The 24,338-nt window shown below is 41.6% G+C and overlaps 1 protein-coding gene across 19 annotated transcripts in view; it reads right to left on the bottom strand.

Moving 5' to 3' along the window:
* FNBP1 (formin binding protein 1) overlaps positions 1 to 24,338 on the bottom strand; it is a 97,372-nt gene that overhangs the window by 49,081 nt on the left and 23,953 nt on the right. For 14 of the 19 annotated variants that reach the window (XM_035554992.2, XM_035554980.2, XM_035554979.2 and 11 more), the window contains exons 2-4: positions 17,819 to 17,934; positions 13,888 to 13,944; positions 11,237 to 11,384 (exon numbers count right to left, since the gene is read on the bottom strand). In XM_035554992.2, coding sequence (XP_035410885.1) covers positions 11,237 to 11,384; positions 13,888 to 13,944; positions 17,819 to 17,934 — 321 coding nt within the window. Of the gene's footprint in view, positions 1 to 11,236; positions 11,385 to 13,887; positions 13,945 to 14,059; positions 14,116 to 17,818; positions 17,935 to 20,559; positions 20,710 to 24,146; positions 24,267 to 24,338 lie in introns of those variants that run through there. The other 5 variants (XM_050714636.1, XM_050714634.1, XM_050714633.1 and 2 more) reach the window with 4 other exon arrangements.

The following is a 24,338-nucleotide window of genomic DNA, read 5'->3' as shown; positions in this document are numbered from 1 at the left end:
TGCTTTAGGTATTACTCCCTCTAGCTTCCCCATGCCTCACTTTTCCTCAGGATAAGCAATTTGCTGAAGACCATTGCATAAGCCCATGACACAGCTGTGGAGACCAGGGATTTGAACGCAGAGCCCAGATGACTGCTGGAACAGGCTGTTCTCCTTACAAGCCACCTTGCAAAATAAATAACATAGCAATCTACTAATATGAAGAGATGCGTTTCCACTGTATTATTTTCTGACAAGTAGGATGTTTTACTCAAACACAGGTGTGGCTTCAAACTCCTAAAATAAGGGGCTGATATTGCCAGTTAACCCTACTGGACCTCACCAGAACCCACACATTCTGTCCCACGTGGAATCAGACATTAGATTTAACTTAATCAACGTGGTGGCAGCAGCCTGTTAGGTTAGAAGAGCTCTGATCTCAGAACAGCAGCCTGCCACAAACCACCGAGGTCAGGAAGAATCTGCTTACAAGCACTTTATAGTTGGCTGCTGCTTGGTTTTCTGCATCCTGCACTAAACCAACCAGCATTTTCCTCTGTCAGAGCAGCAGGTTTCTGAAGCAAGTGTGCTACGACATTTCCTTGCTGCCTTTCTGCCTCCACCAGACAAGCCAGCCCTCACTCAAGAGGAGCAAAAAGGCCCCAAACGGCAATTCTCTTGTGTAATGTCCAACAGACTTCTATTGCCTTAAAATCACAAAACCCCTCAGCCCGTCAGCACTCCAGACACTGTTCCCTGCAGTCCCCAACCCCTGCTGTTACAGAGGGGTGCTCGACTGTAAGATGAACCTAGGGACACTCCACAGCTTTAACCTTCTGGATAGTGTCCTTCTCTACACAGAAACTCTTGAAGCAGAGAACAGAGGCACGACATTTCACCGGGGGCATGGGCAGCGCTCGGCTCTGCCACCACTCCTACCTATCATGACCAGCAAGCGTGAAGCAGCCGGGCGACAAGGGCAGTGCAGCTGAAGGCCGGGAGAGCCACCTTTTGCCATGAGCTCCGACAACATTCAGGAGTTCAGACCTCTGCCATCCACGCTAGGCTTCTCCGAAACCTCAGTCACCGCACTGTGACATTTAAAAACAAACACATCTGTGAAACTGCTGGGTGGCAGGGGGAGATTCCATGTGGATTTCGGTTCCTTTTGTACATTCCCATTTCCTTTAAACTCTCCGCATGACTGAGATGCTGCATCTTCCCTGCTAGAGGCTTGAAATGCTCCTGATTTCAGGCTTGCTTTTGTAATTAAAAGTTTAAGAAAACAGTCCCAAGGAACAATCGCAATTTAACACCACATTTTTAAACATTTTGCTAATGAGCGAGGAATACGTGGAAATTTTTAACAGTGAAGCTGCAAGTAAAATTACTTGGCTGTCTTCACACTGCACTTCCTGCCTGCAGCCTCCCTCGTCCTCTGTTTGTGTGCTTCCCTCTCCTCTGCCTCCGACTTCGCTGGAGTGTAGGAAGGGACTGGATCTGGGAACAGCTGGCCTGCTTGAAACCTAATACTGGCAGTGACCCATAACCCCTAGGAAAGCAACACGCCAGGTTAGTTTAACATAACACAGGTGGATGCGGGGGCTGAAGGATGAACCCGGAATCAAAAGCATATCAGATAAAAGTAACCTCAGCTCAAGTTTTTAAACCACTTTGTAGTTAATCAACAGCGTAATTTTAATTTTTGCAGGAGCCATCCATCTTCCTTCTAAATTTGTCTTTTCTGTAAAATAAACTTCAAGCTGGCCAAAGCACATATGAGAGCAGTCAGCCTGAGCAGGAAGACCTCATGCTGCTTGTACCTTGCTACATTTTTCAGAAGCTCATTTACAGGAACGAGCAATGAGACGTACAATGGGCATTACTGAGGACTAGTAAATAGCAAAACCAAGGAACTGATGTGTGACAGCCTGATGTACACAAGCTCATCGTGTTTTGCAAATCTCACTTGTAACCATTTTCTAAATATATTTGTAACCCCTCAGTTCTTGCTGTGTTGTCACATATATACATTTGCTAGTAGAGAGAAAGCTGTGTGATGAAAGATATATATTGAGAGCACTTGTTTTTGCAAATCATTTGCACTCAAAGGATGATTTCTGCCTTCCAAAACCTCATTTTTATACAAAGCAACAAAGCGGTAGCATTTGCTACCTTTCAACTACCTACATTTCTTTACTATCCCCATTTTAAGGTTAAAAAAATTGAGACAGTTCGGTTAAGTGATCTGCTCAAAGTCATACAGGAAGCGTGCAGTTTCCTCAAACCCCGTACTATCTTCAACTTCCGCAAACTCATTTCCTTTAACAGACTTTAAAATCTTCTGATACAGCAAATGCCTTTCAGCTTTTTTTTTTAATTTAGTTAAAATAAGAAAGATCAATTTGTCCTTGACGAGGTTTCGAGATGCATGTTCTAATTTAAAGATTTTTTTTCCCTAATCAAATGAAATAATAATTGGTTATTCTACACATGGAGATTCAGCAAATAGGAATTTGACAAATGATTCAGCAAATCATATGGAAAGCTACTATTCCTTATTAGTCACACACATTTCAGTAATAAATTTGACAACTGATTCTTTTTTTTCCCCACACTGAACACCCAAACTAATGCACCCTAATCAGACTTTCCATTTAAAACCTCACACGCTCCAAGCAAGATACTGAGTTAATGAATCACACTCCAAGCATGCCAGTACATTTACAATGGTGGCATTGGTTGTTTAAGTGCCATGATTTCCTCCAGACTCCTTTCTGCCATTTCCACAGCACTGGAAGCACCCATGAAAGAGCAGTTCCAGGGGAATCAGTGTTCTTAACTATGTGGCTGGTTTAATAAAATCAGTGCAATGGATTACAAAACCCCAACAGAAGAAAATCAAGGTAACGTGTAACAAGGAAAGTGTTCTTTGTTAAAAAAAAAAAAAAAAGCATACTGACCCTCCACCCCTGAAACGAGGTGCAGAATTTTCAGAAGTTTATGGGGCCAGTCCTACCACCTTCACTCTCACAAAAACCTGCAAGCAGGTGAACTCTGAATGCCACAGTGAGACGTTTGTTTTTAACAGTGTTCATTATCTCCCCAAAACACCTTTTATTCTACATTTAGGAGTCTTATGCTAGCAGTCACCACACCGACTTCATGATTTCCCTGAAAGATATTTCATCCAAGCATTAGACCTACTAAAAAGTAGCTTAAAGCATTGCAGCTTCAGCCAAAACAAAACTAGACTGGCTACGTGACCACGACTGTCCTTTCTTCATATGCATTAGAGCACAGTGCATTTAGGACGGTGCAGGGTGCTCTGAACAATGCACAACTGGACATGCTTTGGCCAGAGGTCTCTATCCATGACTATTCTTGCAGGATGAGACCTGGTAATCTAGGTTTTAGGCGGTCTCACGACAGTGGCTAAGATTTGATAGATTTTCAGCACAGCATTAAGTTGCCGGTATGAGGACTGTGGATTAGATCAACTTTTAAGAGAAGCATACATTACATTCTAAGAACTCCTACTTCAAAGAATATTTGGAATAGTAAAGGAAGAAGCTTAGGAAGAGCAGGAAATCCATGTAAAGACACACTGCATGCGTGAGTTTTTCATCCCAAATCAAGTCATGCCAGTCCGTGTGCTCTCTTCCTCACCACGCTGTATTTGTAACAGCTGTGGAGAAATCCTGGCTGCTGCGCAATCAAAGACAAAACTCTCATTGACTTTTGTTGGGCTCAGATTTCATCCCTGTTGATCAAAACACTGGGAGCAGCTCGCGAGTCACCTCCAATACAGCGCCAGTTGCTGCCAGCACTATTACAATAAGTAGCAGGGGGATATTTCTGCAAAACTTTCTTGGTAGACAAAAGGGTTTACACAGCCACACGACGCAGAGCAAGCAACAAAAGCTTGGTAGATGACTTTGGTTCTTTCTGACCCTTTGAGAGCATTGTAAGAAAAGCAAGACGTAGTTAGAAGTACCTTGTGAAGAACAACACAATCCAGTAATTTTTTGAGGAGCTCCTGGGCAGTTTTAAATGAAAGGATCGCTCCAGACACTTAGACCAGCATGACAGCAGGGGTGCTCATGCTGTATCAAAATGTGATCATGCGGAATATTTTACTTATGAAAGGCTTAAAAAAATTAAAGTGCCTTGTTTTTCTCAGCAATTGATTGCATGGTTAAATTTAAGATCTGCACATTACAGTCTGTTTAAGTTATAAAAATACAGATCAGAAAATATCTATAATATATAAATATAAAAATATAGTCTGAAAAAATATTTTGGTTAATTTATAAGCATAGCGTTTGGTTCATTTGATAAGAAGAATTTTCAAAAGATATGCACGTACACATTTCCTTTTCTGTTTTCTTTGTTCAAACTAGATAACGTATTGAAAAAACAGCTACCTTTGACTTTTGTAACTTGCACCCTCAGCTCACATTAATAGACAATATAAAGTCAGTCCTCACAACGTAGTTTTATTGATAAAAGGAAGTACTATCTACGCTTTTATCACAAATGATTCCTAAAATAATGACCAGTGTCTAAAGCATAAATAGAGATGGAAGTTAGAGAACATTTTTTCCTCAATTTTCCCAGCTTAATTCGCAAAAAGCCTTGTCAAATGCTTTTCCTTTCCTCGCAAAAGACAGGAAATGGCCTCCTGAGAAGAGATCTTTGTTTCCAAGAATAACAACATGCTCTTGAGGCCTTATCGCTCTCATTTGTAATAGCAGTAGTATAAGACAGTCCTGTGAATGATGACATGAAATATGTGCCTATCTTTGCACACTTTCATCACTGCTACTTCATAACATTGTGGCACAGCCCTGTTCTGCTGTGCAATCCTCAACCTGAACATTGTTATTCCTACCGTGTAACTAACCTGAGACAGGAGTGAATGGATATCTAGCCAAAGCTGATGTGAATTTGACTGGAATTGTCTCCTGGAGTGGTGCATGCCAAAGGAATCAGTTACAGAGCACTAAAACCCAAGGTTCTCCGACAAAGGCTAGATCAGCTGCACAAAACAAACAAGTAGCAGATCATGATCACGCCTGCCTGGAGACGTGCCAGCAGGGACAGTATGGAGAGGAAGAGCATACAGCTAGAAGACACTTTGTAACAGCGATGTCTGTGGTTGTTTTGTGCCGTTTCATGCTATGTAGTCTTACAGTCTTCCTTACACCCAAGTCTTGCTGGGGCTTGTAAGGCAGAAGCAAGCAACTTGTCGGGCATGGAGATGCCTCCGTGGTGTGCTGATTCTCATGGCAGAGCAGCGCTGTGTGGCTGCAGCTCAGCAGCACAGGAGCAGAGCCATGGGGTCCTCCAGCATGTTCTGCCATGCTGACATCCTCCAAGGCAGCAGGCCAGAAGGCCGTGGTTTCTGGGAGCTCAAACGCCGGTATTGCAGTGTTCGGAGATATGCACCCCACTCAAATCCTGCCCTGGGGACTGATCACGTCCTTAAAAGCCCAGTTGTGCCAAAGTGCTCTGCAAGAGGAAATCTTGGGGCTTCTCCACAGGAGATCCGACATTAGTACCAAACACTAAGGTACAAAGAAAAGAGCTACCTACTGCTACTGATCGGCCTCTCTGGCCCTCAGGCATTTCAGAGTTCTGCACAGAGCAGGGAATGTGACTGCCGTTAGGAGACATCTCATCTCACCCCTGTAACAGGCTGTTCCTCTGAAGTGCAATACTCTGGCGAACGCACAGAAAACGAGACTACATTTTCTTGCAGCTATATTGTCTGCCAGCATCCTTCGCATAGTAAACAGGAGTCAGTTTATTCGCATTTTTATTTCATACCTCACTGTATCCATTCAAAACTGGGTAGAGCAAGATACCAAGTCCGGTGGTCTAAACTTTAACCCCGCTAAAACTAAATCACAGGACACCTTTCAGCTGAACTGGGTATTATTGTTAGTTTCCCACCCACAAATGTTTTGGAAACTTGGGTAAGCACTTGCTTTCTCCCATTCCAGAACAATCTTTCACAGCAGGATTAGATGCTACATCCAAATATTTAGCACAATTATATTTGTGCTATAGTTTGGGGAAAAAAGAAACAAGGGCTCATTAAGCATATACAAAGTTTATTATGATCTTTCCTAAGCAGTTTTCTGCATTCCTTCATTTCTCATAGCTGCTGCCTAACGCTGACACAATTTAGTTTCATGAAATACAGCTGCACTGCCTTGCAAGAGAGGACGAGCACGTGGAAGTGGATTGTTGTGCAGTGTACTGAGCACAACAGAACCTCCCATAAATGCCCAGAGTTTTCTTTCTGCTCATAAACAGCTCCTGCAGGCTTCTAGCTGGCAACATAACTATTAATTCATTTTTAATTTTTATACCTCTAGGCTGAGGCCAAACCTAAATCCCTCTAACTGCATTCGTTCCGGCAGTACACTGGAAGTGGGTAAGTCACAGAAGAAGAGCTGGAGAAAGCTCAGTTTGAATCTAATCAACCCAAATTTGAAGTATGGCAAAGCATTTCCTTCCACTGTGTCTCTTTTCCTGCTGTCTGCGTTGCCTCTTTAGTTTCTGGAAGGCAGCAGTGTGCCTCTGTACCTCTGCAGCACAAAGCACAGCTGTGCTCCAACCTGGAGGCACATTCAGAACGCCACACGGAAAATCCATTGTGCACTTGACAGGGCTGTATTCTGCCATCCTGCCTCACGCCTGCACGGTGCAACTCCATGAGAAATCCTGTTGAAAACCACAGGACTATTTGCAGAACAGGGCACTATTCAGAATGAACGAACGTGGCAGAATTCCTCCAATTATTTACTTTTCATCAACACCTGAGAGTCTCTAAGAAACAGAAAGTTCTCTGAAATGCACACCCCCAGTATGAATACACACAGGGAGGGCGCACATGCTCCACCATGAAGAACCAGACCATTTTTACCCTTGCAGTACCCATAAGGATGCATTCATTCCCTGCTCTGCTTCTATCCTGGCACAAAATGGAACGTATTGACATCAGGTAAATTCTCCCCCAACCACAGAATCCCAGTGCTGCACCAGTTCAGTCTGCAGCAGGGCTCTTGGCTTGTGCTTGACTTTCATGCTTGATTGTATGGAGCCAGCCGATCCCCGTGGGGAGGTGGAGGTAGAGGTGAAAGCAGAAGCAGTAACAAGAGGGATAGTTCATGACTCCCAAACACATTTTTAGCAAAGCTGATGCCAGAGCAGTGGCTACACAGAAACACAAAGCAGCTGCTGCAAGAGGAGGCCTTGAGTCAGACCTGGTTTGTGAACAGGGACCCGAAATGAGAATTGTCACAGAAATTAATTTGTGAGTTCCTATCCAGACAAATGACAGCATTGAGAGTCTTCCTCAGCCATAGTTGAGAAAATACCTAAATCATCTCTCTTGAGAAGCTTTAAGGAATTAAAAAAAAATAAAAAGAAATTCTCAGTGCTTGGACTGCATTGGCTACGTTTGCTCAGAAGTCCAAGCATTGGTGTCACCAAAAAAGAAGGTAGCAAAAAATATCCGGTGTCTAAATGTATACATATTCTTAACAGAATAAAATGTGTTGAGTAACTCAGTAGGCACAGCAATGTGGAGGAGGAGACTCCCTCATCTAAGCAACCAAAATGCTGGTGATCGTTCTCCCATAACAAGAACAAGTGGTCTGCTTAGGAGCTGCTATCACAACCAACAGCAGTCACACTCGGTGGGAGTAGAATAATTCTTGAGTACATCTCCAACCTGTTAATGCTTGTGAAATAAAGGAGCCTCAAAGGAGCCTCTCCTGATGTTACCTGGAGCACCTCCTTTTCTTTCATCACAGATGAGCAAGATTAAGACTCAATTTCACAGGGTGCCTGGCTCAAACTTGACAGCTTCCACAGTTACCTCAAAATAAGGTCCTTGTGAAATTGGGAATGCACAAAGAATGCCTGTAGAAGTTCTTTCCCTGAACCGCACTGGCGATCCCCCACTCGTTGATGTGGTTTGGTGACAGATGTCTTCCTACAGTGAAGGGGAACTCAGGCATGGCCTCAATAACCCCAAAAGGAAGGTGGATGGTTTATGACCTTCACACGTAGCATAGGAACTGACATTTCAGCTTGGAAGCAGCTATCAAGGTCCTGGCTGAAAAAGAGAATTACCCACATGAGAGCACAGGCACACTAAGATCAAGAGAGCACAAAAAGAAGTGAAAGTGAGGAACTGTACTGTACGAGTTTCACTTCACCGGAGAGCTGGGAAGAACTGAAAGTGCAAGGAGTTCTCCCTCTTACACACACATGCTGTATGGGAAAAGCAGGCAGGGTGTATGTGCAACTCCAGTGACTGCAAGGGCAAAACATCGTCTGGTAGTGTTAACGTCAGCGTGGGCTATGGAAGAGGAATGCACAACACAATAAAACTGAACACACTGACCTTCGTCGCTGAAGATAATCAAGTCTCACGAAAAGATTCTTTGCCTGATTTTTTTGCTCTAGTGAGCAAAAACCATCATACATGTCACCTGTAAAAACAAAGGTAACCCAGGACTCTCCCCAGGCTTCAAACCAGGCCAGAAGAAATAGGAGTTATCTGTCTTTTGAACAACAGCACCAAGCCACTGTGAATTTGCAAGTCATCCTGCTTGTTTTTAATTAGCTTCTTGCCATATTTTCACCATTAGCAACTACGGTATATGGAAAGCTTTACATAGGCAGCTATCAAGCACACCTCTTTCACAGCAGTCCAAAAAAAGTACTTAAAAATTGCACGCAAACTGAGTTTTATCCAACAGTAAACCCGTGTAAGGCTTTATGTACTATCTGGTTCTGTGCTGCTTACTTACAGGCTGTGGACTTGTAGCTGTCACGGAGGAAAACAAAGAAGTGTGATTTACTTCTGTGCAACCAATCACCTACTGGTGTAATTCCACTTTAATCAATAGAGCTAAATGAGCATGAAAACAGAATAATGTAGGCATACATAAGACCTTATGTGTGTAAACGTCACCAGCCTCATCACTCACGTCTGCTAAATGCACAATTCCTACTGACTGCGTTTCAAAGGGATTCCCTTTAGAAATAGAAGCTCTCAAGTCTGATGCATTTGTCTGACCACTTTGCTGTATCTGAGTACCCCTTTTACACATTTGTGCTTACGATGCATCTGTGTATCATTCCCCTCTTCCATGGAGAAAATTAAGACAATAAAAGCAAGGGTACTTATGTAACTCAGTCATACTGAAAACACTGGAAGTTTGTTCCATTTTACAGGTATTTAGGCTCTTGTATTATTTGGATTAAATCATTCAAGACTCTAGACAAGAAGCCCCCCCCTAGCTCCTATCTGTGGATCATTCCTAGACTCAGGAACAATCACCTTTTCTTATAGCTTACAGCAACATTTAGCATAATGGCTGATTATGTATCAAGCAGTAAGCATGAGAACTCTGCCAGCAATATTACTGGAAATCCCAAGCCATTCATCAATTCGTATCACAAGACGTTTTGCCAGAGCATCAGACCTCTGTGATATTTACGCAACAATCACCTTACCCTGCAGATCCCAGCATGATTGATGAAATTGTGTTTTATGGTATGAAATGAGAGAGACTATGTATGAAAAATGCCTGAAGGCAGAAGCAATTCCCTTTTCAACACCACTTGCTCATAAACGAAAAATCCAAAGGAATCAGACAAGGATTCATAATTCACATCGTTTATACTCATGTTACGAGAACAAAACAACCACCCATGACTGACAACTATCTTCTGTTAAAAGCTAGAAGTTATCACCAGCAGCACATAAACACACTGTCAGTTCCTTTTTTGCTGTTCCTCTGCTGTATTGCTGGACTGATATTAAAATAATTTGCTTGTCATTCACCCATCAGATACTTGTGAGCCAAACTTACTATAAAACTCTACAAATGTAAGAAAAAAGCAATACAGCTACTGCTCGCATTCTTTACAAGATACCAAGCCCCTCATTGGAATATCTATTAGACATCCTAAGTATAATAATCACCTCGTAAGTCCCTATAATTTAAAAATCAGGTAAAAATTAGAAATGACAACAAAACACAATACAGAATGCTTTTTTTTTTTTGGCTTTGCATATAGTACAGAGTTCATATAGAATAAAAGGTCATGGAAGTAGCCGAGATAACTTTCCCATCCCAACTATATGCAAAACACGTTTCCATGCTGCTGGCCAAATAATGTCTCTCTGAAAGATTACACACCATTCTGCAAATGAAAGGTGTGTCCATATGTTCATATCCGCTGTTGACAGGCTTACTATTCTCATACTACACTTAGGAAAATACAGTAATATTCAGCAGTCTGGTCTTGCAAAGCACTTTAACACAGGCTTAACATTTAGTGGGGCTATTTATAAATGCTTAAGTTTTGCTGGACTAACAAGAGTACTTTGCACTCTCCATAATGGACCAACAGTCTGGCTGCCATCTGGAAGTGAAGTATGCGGCCTGATGCTCCCTTACCCTGTTGCGCTTTGCTTAGCCATTTCATACATGGCTTATGAATATTTTTAACACCAATCCTTAGAAACAGTATTTTATGCCCACTCATTCCAGGGATAAAAGATTTCAAGGCAGGGGAAATAAACAAACACACCAAGTATATGCCTTTCAGAGTTGGTGACATGCAAATTAATCAGCTTTCAACATTTCCTGTAGTTGAGGAACCTGCGTGCCTGCTATCAGTTAAAACACAGGATTAACAAAATCCTAATTTTAGCAATCTTGAAAGACAACAGGTTGAAAAAATATTCCTCAACATCACAAAACAAAGCAGACCCCACACCCCTCATTATAAATATTTTCTGAAAGAGTTTTGTTGACCAGATCTGGCTGAGAAGCAGGAAAATGTGAATCAAGTTCGTAATAATAATTCTTTATAAAAGTTTCAGTAATACAGCTTCTCTGTTTATTTCATGCTTTACATGGTGCTGCTGGACTCTTCCCTAAACAAGCTTTTGGCTAACAGAGCCTTGAGCACAGATGGGTTTCTGACCTTATTTAGCAGGCATTCTCCTGAAGGCGTAGCTGTCTGATTTTATAACATTTGATTCAAACGGTTCAGTGCCTTGGCCAGGGCATGTAACCCACTTTTTTAATGCTTGGTTCATTAGAAAACCTTGTGTTTATTAACTGCATGTTAATTTTGCTTAACATTGAACTCCACTACCACTAATTATCTGTCTTAATTAGCAATTAATTGTGAATAATAAAAAACATTCAGTTACCGATTTCCTCTCTTGTTTCAGCTCCTGCACATAGCGTGTTAACTCTCCAGTGATAAGAGAGGTCATGTTTTCTGAAATGACCTCATGCTGTCCGGCATAGTCATTCATTTCATTTAAAGTGGCTAGGAAGGCTTTAGTTGATGTGTACCTGCAGAGGACAAAAATGCATTTTGCTTTTAGTCCCTTTGTTTTCAGAAATACACATGGCAAAGGGAGGTTGTATCCTTCTTAAGCATTTACTGTTGCTGCACGAGACTGAATACGGATTAGCACAGATTCACTTGAAAATTTCCTCACAAGGAAACCGATCCCGCACACTGATGGTCTGATAAATTTATCTTCATTCCGACAGTTTGACATTGGCTCTTAGAATACAACACTTTCAGAAAGCCAAGTGTTTTTATCAGTACTGCTCTGGGACTTCACTGTTCTAATCTTTACTCACCAAACATTTTCTAGTTACACTCTTTCAAGTCCTACAATTCAGGGCACAGAGTTAGTGAACTCCACCTGGCAAAATCCAACCAACCAACCTTTGGCTAACACTGTGCAGAAAAAAAACACTTTTCAAAATGTTAGTTGGATTTAGATTAGCTATAACTTACAAAGTTTTCCAAAAGACAGTGAATTTACTAACCAGGTGTTTATTGTCAAACCATATATTTTAGTCCCTTCCATTGTAAGGTTTACATTTCATATTAATCTCCAATACAACATTCCACATATTATTAAAAGGAAGAACTGAACATCTGTGCACACAATTTCAAAAACAGCAGATGATGTCACTAGCATATTCAGCACTGAGCCAACAGAGCTGCATTTAAATTCCTCTGCTTGTTGTACTGGTCAGCTGGAAGAACGCTGCTTTGAAGCGCTGCACTTGCGCACGCTAGAAAAACTATTAGTATTAAATGGTAGCAGTTTGCACATATAACATCACCTTCAGGCGAAAACCCAAAGCGAAAGGGGGGAGATTTAGAGGAAATAAAGTGGAGTGGTATGAATGTGGATGAAAGGCATTGGAGAAAAAACAGTGGGGAAAAAAAGAAGAGACCCAAACCAATAAAAGCAGCCACATTCACAGTCAAGCTGCGGTACCTCAAAAGACATCCCAGTTGCAAAAGCCAGGGGATCCAACCACAGAACTACAGACTGGTAATAAACTTGAAAATGCATCATTTTTAGACAGGCTGTTTCAATGCAGCGTCCAAGGCATCCAAAGGTCACATGACAACTCCACAGACGTGAGAGACACGGGGACACTACATTTAAAAGGGCAAAGGATACACAGAGTCTTCTGTGTCACATCGCATGAGCTACTTAGCTCCAATATCCTTTTCCAGCAAAGGAAGATGTGTCAAAAAGGTTGCAGTAAACTAAGAATACCCATGTATGGTATAGCTACCCAAAGACACATTTCTTGCTAACCCCGGGTACAGACCAACACAGCCAGAGTGCTGGTAACATGAGCTTCCTTGTGTAAATATCAATGTTTCAGGAAACAATGGCATCAATAAGTGATTCCCAAACAGTGTTACTAAAATTCAATCAAAAACAAAATGAAAAGGCTGTTATCTTGGTTAATACAAACCATTAGAATAGCTGTACAATCCAGCTGGGGAGGGGGGTCCTGACCCAAGAATTTAAATCAGTATAATTGTACAGTTGGACCTGAATCCAAACTCCTTTGAAACGTTTCAAATTTCAAGGTCAATGGTTCAACTCTGAAGCAGAGCAGCCTCCTGCAATTTAAGGCTGCAGGGTCAGAATCTTTTATAGTGCCTTTGCTCAAAGCTGATGCATTACAAAACACTGAAGTTAAGTAATTTTAGAAAAAAAGGCAGAGTGCTCCACAGAAAAGGTTACAGCTCTGGCTTATAGCTTGTCCATTGGAAAGCTTCTCCTCTAGAAAGCGCTCTTTGATAATATCTTTGATCTCAGCAAGGGCAGGAACGTGTTGTGTTCTGTGTTTTTTGGTTTTTTTTTTGACGTGGTTTACAGCCTTCCATATGCATTTTCAGTGTCACTGAGTAAAGGACCTGTGCTTTGAGACTGCAGACGCTATCTGCAAACGCTACATTAGTCCCCTGCCACCAGGGAGACACAGTCTGAATAACTAAACAAACAGCAGGTACCCGAGGCAGTGTAACATCCTTCAACAGCAGCAAGTCACATGTCGATCCGCTCCAGGACACTGCCTGTTACAAGCTACATCTCTCTACCTTACTCTTCAAGAGACCCTGATTTCTCCTGTGGAGCTACAACATGATCTCTTTAGTAACATACTAGACTGCCTCGTCAGTCCATTAGAGTAATTTAATACTTGCATGGACTGCTCAAGTTTCGTGCTAAAATTAACAACTGCTTCTGTTCCTGCTGAAGGTAATTAGAGTATGGTCATTCACTTCAAAGGACCAGGACTGTATAATCTGGCTTGAAGATTTTAAAGTACATTAAAAAAGACCCAAAGAAAAAAAGCCAGGCTTCTAATACCCAGAATACATATAAGCCTGCGTCTGAACATATGATCTCTCTCTTCTCTAGAGTTCAATGTAAGTTTTTGGTTTAGAAGCCAAATCCTGGTAGGTAACCTAACTAGATCCCCTTCCTCTGTCAATGAATGCTTACCCAGCAGTAGACCATGAACATACCTGTACTCTTCCTCTTCTTTGGAGTTCTTTTTGGGTTGATATTTCTTCGAAAGGTTCCTAAAATTAAAAGCATATACAAAGTTAAATTTTAAATCCCCTTTAAACTAAGTGGATAGTCTTTGCATGCACACAGTGGCACTTCAGCTTTTATTTGTGCTGGCTAGGTATCTACCTTATCAGAAGTATGATCACAAAAGAAGGGGCCCCATTGTGCTTCCATCTGCGTAACTGCAATGAATTAACAGGCTCTGAACCCAAGAAGTTCATAAATTAAAATCATAAAGTCAATACACAATACGCTTGAGTTCTGGTTCTGCTGATGCACATCCCCTTCGCCTGAGAGAACCTTTTACAGCCCTTTTCCTGGCCCTCAGACGCACAGAGAAGCTGTAAGAAGTCCCCCCAGTAGAAGGTGCTATTCCACACACAAAGGCAGGCAGCTCACTGAAGTGCGATTTGCTGCAGATGACGACTGACCCAGCAAGTTCGCCTGTCTTTTGCAGGATGTTTCCAAGGAAGAGAAACAATCCTGGTAAAGCTATGGGAAGCTGCACTGAGGTGATACAAAGGGGATCGTTCCGTGATCGTTAACTGATGCTGGCAGAAATGTGAAATTTGATTATTCCAATTAGCACAGATGATTACATCTCATTACTACATACGCAACTAATGATTTCATTTTAAAATATTGATATCCTTCTCCAGTGATCGTATCTTGAGCAAGGAAGCTGAACCTAACTGGTTAGCACATCTGACTTATTCTATAGCTTTCATTTTTCCTGAAAAAGATAACTGCAAACCCCTCGCCAGCAGCAAATCTAAGATTTACTGATCGTGTACTGTCCACCACTCAGTGCACCTCGCTGATGCTTAAAACTCAGAATGATGTTGCATATTTGGACTGTAGCAAAAATATAACACCACACATGATGCAAACCAGGGCTGCAGCCCTGGGATGTCCTGCATTGTAAACTCAGCCTTGTTACTCTATGCCTTCCTGCAGCCTCTGTTACCCTACAGTTAAATAGAAAACAGCTGTGTTAATTTTACAGATTGTTTTTCACTGATTCCAAGTAACATTTGGGTCGTATTGATGCAGTCGCTGACAGAGGAACTACTAAAACTCATTGGCCTATCTATGCTAACTTTTTTGGATAATTCCCAGAATTAAGTCTTTTCTCTCTGAAAAAGCAGTTTCTTTTCAAGTAGGCGTAACCCAATCCCTGTCGTGTGCTGTTTTTACTGCTAACTGGGAGACAGCAGAGCCTCTTGCCTCACTTTTCTTACTCATTTTGTTTTCCCTAAGGAATTAAGTAGCATCAGCACCAGAGTACTAGCCAGAGCCCTGGCAGACTTGGACAACCATATGTTCCTCAAAATGTAAGTATCCCTCCTGGGAGGCCCCCAGATAAGCATCTCCATTCCAGGCTCTGCTTTCTCTGAAAAGAGGATGCTCTGGAACAATGAACTTTTCTCTAGTTCTGCACACAGCAGTTTCAACCAAATATCAGCACAGCAAGAATTATGCAAACTGTTCTGCCTGATTAAGTGTGGAAGGAATGCCTCCACACACCTGCTTAAAGAGGAAAGAAAAAAAAAACAGAAGGAAACACATTAAAGACCAAACCAATAAGGTATTTTCATACTCAGGACGGACATCCTGCACTATCATGCTGCTCAGGTAATTCTGACACACAAAACTACAGTCTACTGAAGCTCTAAAGGTACAGAAATGCTACTGGGTTAGGGTAAAACAACAGCAGACGGTATGCTTTCACAGAAAAAGGATTTAGAAAATATATAATAAGGTACACAGAAAATAATAAAATGTTTAACCCAGTTGCTAATCCTTATAATGCACTTATAAAAATGTATATCATTTAACTGGGTTCTTTGATTTCTATCTCCTCTTTGTTAATCAAAAAAAGTACATAGGGTTTTGACCATGATGCCCACAAAAAACAGAAGTGATACAGAATCCAGAAGTGATACTTCATCCAGTAAGAGCCAATCTGACTCTCACATGTTGAAATTCAGCATGCAATTATGCAGTGTCAGGAGCAAAATATTGGCACTTCTCAGGTTCAAGCTTGTAAAGCAATGACACCTGCAAATCTAACAGCAATTAAAAAAGCAACTAATGCATAAAAACAAAGATCAGCAATAAAATAGCAATTCTAAAAAGATTCTGTGCTAGCCTGTGCACCTGTCTCCAATTCATGTTTCTGTTTGCCTTTCACTCTGCATCATTTTTATGCCTTTCTAGCTTGTTTCTCTGCTCCCTCATTTTCACTTTTGACACCTTATTCTTCCACACAATTATTCAGCAGAGGTTTGTGATTGTCAGAGTAATAGCTTTGGATAGCCTTCTCTCCGACCATCTCCCTCTTTCCCTTAACATTTTGTTTGTTCATTTAATTTCATGATTATGCTCTTTACGCCTAAAATTCATCATCCAAAGAAATTCAGTGGGTCAAGGGTGTGATTCTTTGCGAGACAGACTTGCTCACACAGGTAATCTGCTGGGGTTTCCCAGTCTACTCATCCTCTCTTCCACCTCACTTTGCCTCTGTAACTCAATCTCTTCTCATCTCCATAGGATGTGAGCAATTTGTTCCTGCACAACTTCTATCTTCTATTTCCTGCTTGTCTATATAGCAGAAACCCTGGGGAATCCTTGTGGCATTCCCCTGAGAAAGCACATAACCATGAAGGCAGGGCTTTATCAGGTACCAGCCTCTAGCAAATAATAGGCCATTGCCCATCTCAAAAGCCATTCTAACTAAAGCATCAAAAAATCTGAGCTGGTTTTTTTTTTCTTTTTAATAGACATTTTGCTTTAGGTATATACAGATCAACTACAAGTACAGATCTCAATCTCTATAAATACCAGGAAGATGGGAGGAGATTCTAATATGCATTATAACCATGCAGGGGGAAAAAAGAGATGGATTTACTGGAGGGGTTGGGAAGCATTACTCCTGTACTTCCCTCCCTAGTTAGCTTCCATTCCCTTCACCCCTTCCACTTAATTACCCTGGGCACTAGCGGCTGCCAACTACGTTGCACCATAGCCTCTCTCCACAACAGCTGGGCTGTGTGCTGTGCTCCCCACTAACCCTTGTTCACCTCTCATCTCTTCTGCCCTTCTGGGGAAAAGGGTAAGAGCTACCCATTGTGGGATGGTTCTTCACACCCCTTCCCTTCTCCCTCTTCTCCATTCACACTGGGTCTGACCTCAAGGAATTGGTTCTCTGAGTCTGGTTCGCTTATACTCGTATCCTGACGGTCAACCCAGAAAACACCTAGCAGGAATTTTCAGTAATTTAGCTACTTAAAATATATATTCACAGAACCTCTGCTCTGTTCGAGACGCATTGCAAGAACACTGGCAAGACTCTAGAAGTGTCAAAATCCAAATCTTAGGCTGCAATATGACTTTACACTAAATTTCCATGTGCGGAGACTGACTTTCGGACCTGCAGTTTCTTCAACACCAGTTCAACGAGAGGTTGTAGGGTCCTTTTCTTATGAAAAGAAACCCTAAACTTTGTCCTGTAACAAATTATCATTATTGTGCTGAATTCTTAAAACTTTCAGAATTCCTGTGCAGCCCTAATTTCATGGAAAACATTACAACGCTACCCCAAAGCCTGAGCCATTAACCATGAGTAAATCATGAGTAAGCCCTAGTGTGCTATTCAGTCACCTAAATAACCTTACTTTTACAAAGCATATGATGTTTAGCAGAGATAAAAACCAGCATGTTAAATTAATTTTAGCTTTCCATTCTTTAAACTAAAGCTATTCTCCATCTAAAAGCAATCATTGTAAGCTATACAAATTACCACCACTGTAACATGAACTTACAGATGATTACAGGCGCTGAACAGATGCAACTCACAGTCCAGAACTTTGCATATCGACTTACCTAAGCTGCTTTGCATAGCTGAGTTCAATCTCTGTTCTTTCTTTTACAAACTTGATGTATTTTTCCAGAACATCAATACCCCATTGCGTGTGTTTTTCTAAATTGTCAAACTGGTCCTGCAATGAAGCAAAAAAAAAAAAAAAAATTTAGTCTCATTGAACATAGAAATAACTAAAAATAATTTCCAAAGTACATATCACTACAAAGTGTTATTAATATTTTCCATTACCACAGTTAGACATTTTTGTAGCAACACAGGTTTTTTAAATCAACAGAAATCTATATTTTAACATGAGGCCAAGTCAGTAATGCTCTTCATTCTTCATTCTGAATCACTTCCACTTCATAAAATTCTGGCAATTTAACTAAACACAATTTTCTAATATCAAGACATACCAAGACAAATGATAAGAAATGAAAACTCTTGCCAGAATTTTATTGTACTCTAAGAGTTAATAGGAGTTCCATGAATTTGAGGCCTACTCCTAATTAATAATCCTAATATTAGCCTGAAAAATAATTTGTATTCAGCCTTTGTCAGTGCTAAGAATTTAAAATACCACTTAGAACAGCTAAAGCTTTCTACAGAATAGAATTTACTTCCCCCTACAGCCTCACGATTTGTTCAAAAATAGAAGACGTGCTAGCAAATGATGCCACAAAATTACATTAGCTATGTTTACAGTAATTCTTCTTGTCTATCTACTTTTATATACAGATGCTACTTTGTTCTTCAAATATCACTGCCCTCAAAAACACAGTCACACATGTTTTCAATAAAGTCTTTTTCAATCAAGAACATTCCACAAGTCAGTTTGGGATTTGCAAATGCCAAGAGAAATTAAGCAACTCTAAATCCAAATTAATTATCCAAGCCAACTTATCAGTATATACAGAGTTAACCTGAAATTACTTTTATTTTTTTTTAAATTTAGTTACTTCAACTGCACTCAAATTCCATAGTCATCGATTCCATGTAGCATTTCAAAAGTCCCTGTTTCTACAACACTTTAAAACTATGTTTTAAGCAAACTTGATATACTGCATACTTATCCCTACCGAAATGCAATATAAACGAGCTCTTTAATATCAGCCTGAATGACTTGGCATCAGGTTCCATTCTGTATTATGTGGAAAGCAAAGAATAGATTTTGTACATCTGTGGTACAGAAGTTAGATTTGCAATGTTTTCCAAAAATACCTATACACCAAGAGATTTAGGTCAAATGCTTAGCTGCCATAATTAAAGCTTCTGACAGAAGCGATGCTGCTTTCTATCTGTCTTGTGATTACCAGTTCGTAGAGCTATCATCAAGCGTTATCAAGGCACTATAAACCCACTTCCTTAGATGCACAAAGCGAAAAAATAACAAGCCTACTACAGAGCCTCGTTTCTGACTCTGCTGCTTTTAAGCAAATACCACTTTGTGCGCTGCAGCGTTTCCGGTTCGGACAGAAAATGAGATCGTATCAGGAAAGATTCTCCCAGCACTGAGTAAGACAACTGCACACAGAAGCTGCTACTTGCTAATGAAAGTGTCTTAAGTGTATTTTGAAGGGAAGAAGTCAGAAATGCCTTACAGGAAGAAAACTTGCAGAACTATCAAGAAACTAGTTAAAACAGCAAGTAATATGCACGGAGCTGGACACATCGGCTCTGGGTAGCTGCACGGTTGCTCTGGTTTAGCATAAGGGACTATTTTAAACCAATCAGCCAAAGCAGACTAGGCTTCAGTTTAAACAATGTCAGTTTTAGACAATGAAAGAGTCACAGGGCAGGGGGAAACAGCAAAGGGCAATACTGTACAATACCAAAATAGCAAAGAACTCCTATGATTCCCTGAGACCCGTTCCAGAAGCTATGGAAAAAATGGTTAAAGGCAACTAAAAAAGACTCAAACTGCACAGAATAAAACTCTGATATCCAGCAAAATAAGTCACCCTTAAAGCAAAGTCACATCATGCACTCAAAAAGAGGATGTCTGTATTCTGCAGAAAGCAAAGGCATGTACTGTGCCGGCAGGTATTTGCATACAGACTGCACAGCCAGGGAGAGCACAGCGATGCTGGGGTAACACACAGACCTTTCCTCGGCCCGTGGGGCTCCCCGCAGTGCTGGAGGACCACGCAGCACAGAGGCATCTCCTGCTCGGTTCCCAATATACAACCTCTAAATCTCTCAGACTACGCTGGCGTCGAGAAAGTGCTGCAAACATGGCCTTTGTAAGGGTTCTGATAAAGAGGCCGTATAGCTATCCCACGCTCTGCTCTTCCACAATTTACATTATTTAACATAAACACATGCATATAAAATAAATACCCGGCAAGGCAGTCCATTACCCACAAGTTTACATATATTCACACACACTCCCAGCTTTGAAAAGGGAAGTCTCAGGTAGGGAAATCCATGCACTAACCCCCTGTAAGCAAATCAGACCACTCTTCTCAGATGTGCTGTACTGCTAGCAAGAAACTAGCTTGCATCTTACTGTAACCCTACCCAAGAGGAAAGGTCATAGCTTCCCATTAGGAAAGAATGCCCTTTGAGGAGGATCGTGCCCTTTGAGAGAATTCAAACTGTGCTAAGTGCACGGAAAGACACCCTGGAAAAGCAATCTTGGTAGTGGCTTGTTATTTTCTGAACAAAAAACACCAGCAGTACAAGCCTCTTCCACCACCACCCCCCTCCTCCCCGCCCTCAGGCTCTGTTCTCAGAGCACCCTTTAAAGTAGGAAAAAAACCTGAAGATGACTCCAAGAAGCTAACACGGTGTGCTCTGTGGTCCTTTGGATCGATCTGTTGGGCTGTTTCAGTGGCCTCGTTATGTCACGTCTGGAGAAAGAGAACTCCATGCCGTGCAGAGGCAAACACACCGTGCTGCTGCTGTCTGATACACCGTGAGAAGATGCTAACTTTCTATTTATAAAGTGAGGAAAGAAACTTGTGTCCTGCACCGAGTGGTAACTAGAAGAACCGTGACCAGATGAAACAATGAGCACTAACCTCTGCTATCAGGCAAGGTGAAATTTAGCTCCTTTCTGTAGATTTTGCTAAAGATAGAGTTTCTGTCCTTTTCTGGGCATTGAACAGTTTTGGCCTGAGTGTCATTTCACTGAACTGCCAACGCCCTGCAACGATGTGTTATACCGGGGTCATGTGGCCCACCTTCAGTTCTTTTCTGTGCTCCTTAAGGATGAAATAAAGTCGGTAAAATTGAGAGAATGAGATTTCAGAGGAAAGAATGCAGCCAGAGGGGCCTACAACATGCATGCCCTCCTCGTGTCCTGCATCTGCTCAGCAAGCTGAGGGTAGGGAAAGGCTCTACATTAAAGCTAATGAAGTGTAACGACAAATGAGGGTACACAGAATGCTTTGGTCATCAAAGTGCAACCTTTAATTTACAGAATTCCCATACCGCCAGTACGTGCAATCAGTACAAAACCACGATTTCTAAAAGGAGTTTTTTTTTTTACAGTAATCATCAACAATAACATGCCTTTAAGAAATTAACAATTTTAAAGATTTAAAAGGCATTTAGTATTTCCAAAGTTTATTACCAAAATGCATTACTACTTGGAATCTGAGAAGTTAAAAAACCTCAACTATTCTGTAGAAAATTTGGTCTAGTTTCAGTATCATAAACAATGAAGTCTTCACCCTTCTCCATAATAGACTGCTTCCCATAAAGATATTTCCCATAAGTAGGTTGGGAAGGGAAAAAAGTGAATAAATTTCTTCAAAAGACTCCCAGTACTTCAGTACTACGTTTCATCTCAGTCTTCACTGAACTCCAGAATCATTATATTGCATAAAACAAGCACTTAAAACAAGTAATTCCAGTAAAAAAGGTATCATGAAGAGGTCAGAGCCAGCAGCAGGTCAGCTAGCACTTGGGCTAACTTAAGCACTTGTAGCACCAGGTGTAAGCAGCTTCTTGTACTCCAACAGCAAAACTTGGTGAGGGTTTCCAAACACGGAGCTCAATAAAGGTATCAAGGTCCCACTGAAAGCCTGGGAGAAGCTGGCGACTGGGAAAGCATCTATGCTACGGCTCCACGGCGGTGCTCAGCAGCTGGAAGTTGGCTCAGATACCTCGATGAACTGCTGCTTCAGCTCTTCATTTCAACCTGCACATCCTTCTCTGTTCCTTTTTGCAGTCTTCTCACCCTCCTACTCAGAGGGCGTTAGAAAACAATACATTCCACAAGGCCTTAGCATTCTTCGAGAAAGGTGAGAAAACAAGATGAGAAGCATGGCATGGTGCTCAGCTCCCACCAGACCACAGGGCGGGGGGACAGAAGGGCACTTTGCGCCTGTTTTCTGTAAACTCAAATGTTTTCTAGAACTGTTTGCTACTTTCCTCTGACTCAGAGGCCTGTTTGCATATAGAAACGCTCCTGAGCAAAACACCACAGTGACAAACGAGGTGCGTGTGGCCGCAGCCCCCATGGTACCATCTGTCCTTCAGCCTTCCAGTGGGCCAAATCGCATCCTCCTCCATTTTCAAATCCCTGTGCTTACTCCCTGTGGTACCAACAGCTCACTAAAGGAGACAGAGTCCTGAAGGATGGTCAGGACGCGCACATCATGAGTGCTCACACAGCTGGGACTTGCTCCTCCGTTGGACCCCAGCAGCTCCCACCCATGGTGCCACGCGCCAGCACAAACAGCGAGCCTCCGCCGAGCGCGCGAGCTGACCCACCCGGCTCCACGTGGGCGGACAGCACAGCCTCCGACTGCGAGCTGCCACAAACAAACTGCGTCTTCGCATCTGTTCAGTGCTCAACATCTTCTTGAGCAGCCAGATAAAAATGTAGACTCAAAAGAGGAGAGCTTCATCGCTAAGCTGAATGGGAACTGGGCATCCAAATACCCAGAGGGCTTTGAAAATTTCATTCCTAAGGCAAAGTGTTTCTGACTTTGTTTCTGTTTCCATTAATTCCCTCCCAGTATTTTTACCCAAATAATCTCATGCTCACGCATACTTTCTGAAACTCAGCTGCAGGCTTTTTACACTGACAATGCTTAAAATGGAAATGGTCCCGCTATTTGCTTTTCCTCGTTTCAACTGCTACTTTAAGCTGTCAAATTCCCTCACTTCTCAACTATTCTCCCGAAGTCACATTCCCCAACAAAGCAAAGTATTTTGGGAAGAAGAAAGTTAGCCATTAAAAAAACCCTCTCTCCATTCCTAAGCCACAAAACATGGAGTACAACCAGTTATTGAGCAATAACGTTATTCATGTGGCCTTCAGGGATCAGGTCAGTAAGATATTCCTAATTCTTTCAAGAGTGCTTTCATCTATTGTGAAATCATTCAGCTCAGGGCTCATTCAAATCCAGGAACAGACGAGACCTTCATTTGTCACCAACAAACCCAAAGGGGGCTACAGGAGAGCTGGGGAGGGACTCTGTATCGGGGGTGTGGTGGTAGGACAAGGGGGATGGCTTTAAGCTAAAAGACAGTAGGTTTAGGTAGGTTTAGATATACGGAGGAAAATCTTTAAAGGAGGAAAACCTTTACTCCAAGGGTGGTGAATTTGAATGCTGCAAATTCAGATGCAGAGAAACAAAGCCTTTATATTTAGCATAATCCTCCTATATTACTAAATCCTACAACATAATAAGAGAACCATGATTATTAAATGCTAAAAATATTTAAGACTTTCTACTCTCTCACTCTCCAGGGAATTCCATTCCATTTACTCCAGAATCCACTCTCATAAAAATGTATATTAGAATAGGGGAATTGAATGTTATTTTGTTATTATTTTTCTTCTTCTCCGGTTCATACCTTTCCCTCCCCCATTCATTTAAAAAGAGGAAACGTCCATTTCTATAGAAAAAAAGGAATTAAAAATCAAGAACATTACAGTATTCAAATTCTAATTTACTTTCTTTTTTAAGTCCATTTCAAAAACTTCAAATTAAAAAAAAAGACTGATGAGCCCTGCACAAGCTCAGTTAAGTCCCATACGGCACTATGTAGTGCTAGCAGAATACGACAGAGTTCAGATACACAGGTTCTCAGACCTACAATAAAGCTACATGCAAACGTAGCAGTCTTCAGGCAAATTAATAATGCAAAACAAACAAACAAAAACCAAACATGAAGTACAAACTACCAGTGCAAGAGCCTTCAAGAGAGCGGAGAAGAGCAGAAAACGCAAAAGCACTTCAGCATTTGTTGGCTCAGCCACTGCCGGCGAGAGACCACGTCCCACACAGAACTTGTCAGCTCTCGGCAGTGAAATCCTCAGCTAACGACAACTAAACAAACATCTGTGTTGATCCACGGCAGGCATTTAAAACAGTACTGGACACTGACCTTTGGCTTCGAGCAGCACAAATAAGGAGGACTAAGAGCACCAGGGAAGACAAACCGACGAGAACGGGAGAACATCTCTTTTTGGCTGACATTGAAGCGGTGCTGTGGCTTTACCGGCTTCTTTACGTGGGTAATGGAAGGATTACATTAGTATATCCGGTTCACACTGATAAAACCATTTATGATCACATT

This window comes from Cygnus atratus, chromosome 19, assembly GCF_013377495.2.
Source record: "Cygnus atratus isolate AKBS03 ecotype Queensland, Australia chromosome 19, CAtr_DNAZoo_HiC_assembly, whole genome shotgun sequence".
In the NCBI taxonomy this organism is placed as follows: Eukaryota; Metazoa; Chordata; class Aves; order Anseriformes; family Anatidae; genus Cygnus; species Cygnus atratus.
This window is presented reverse-complemented; position numbering and strand designations above follow the sequence as displayed.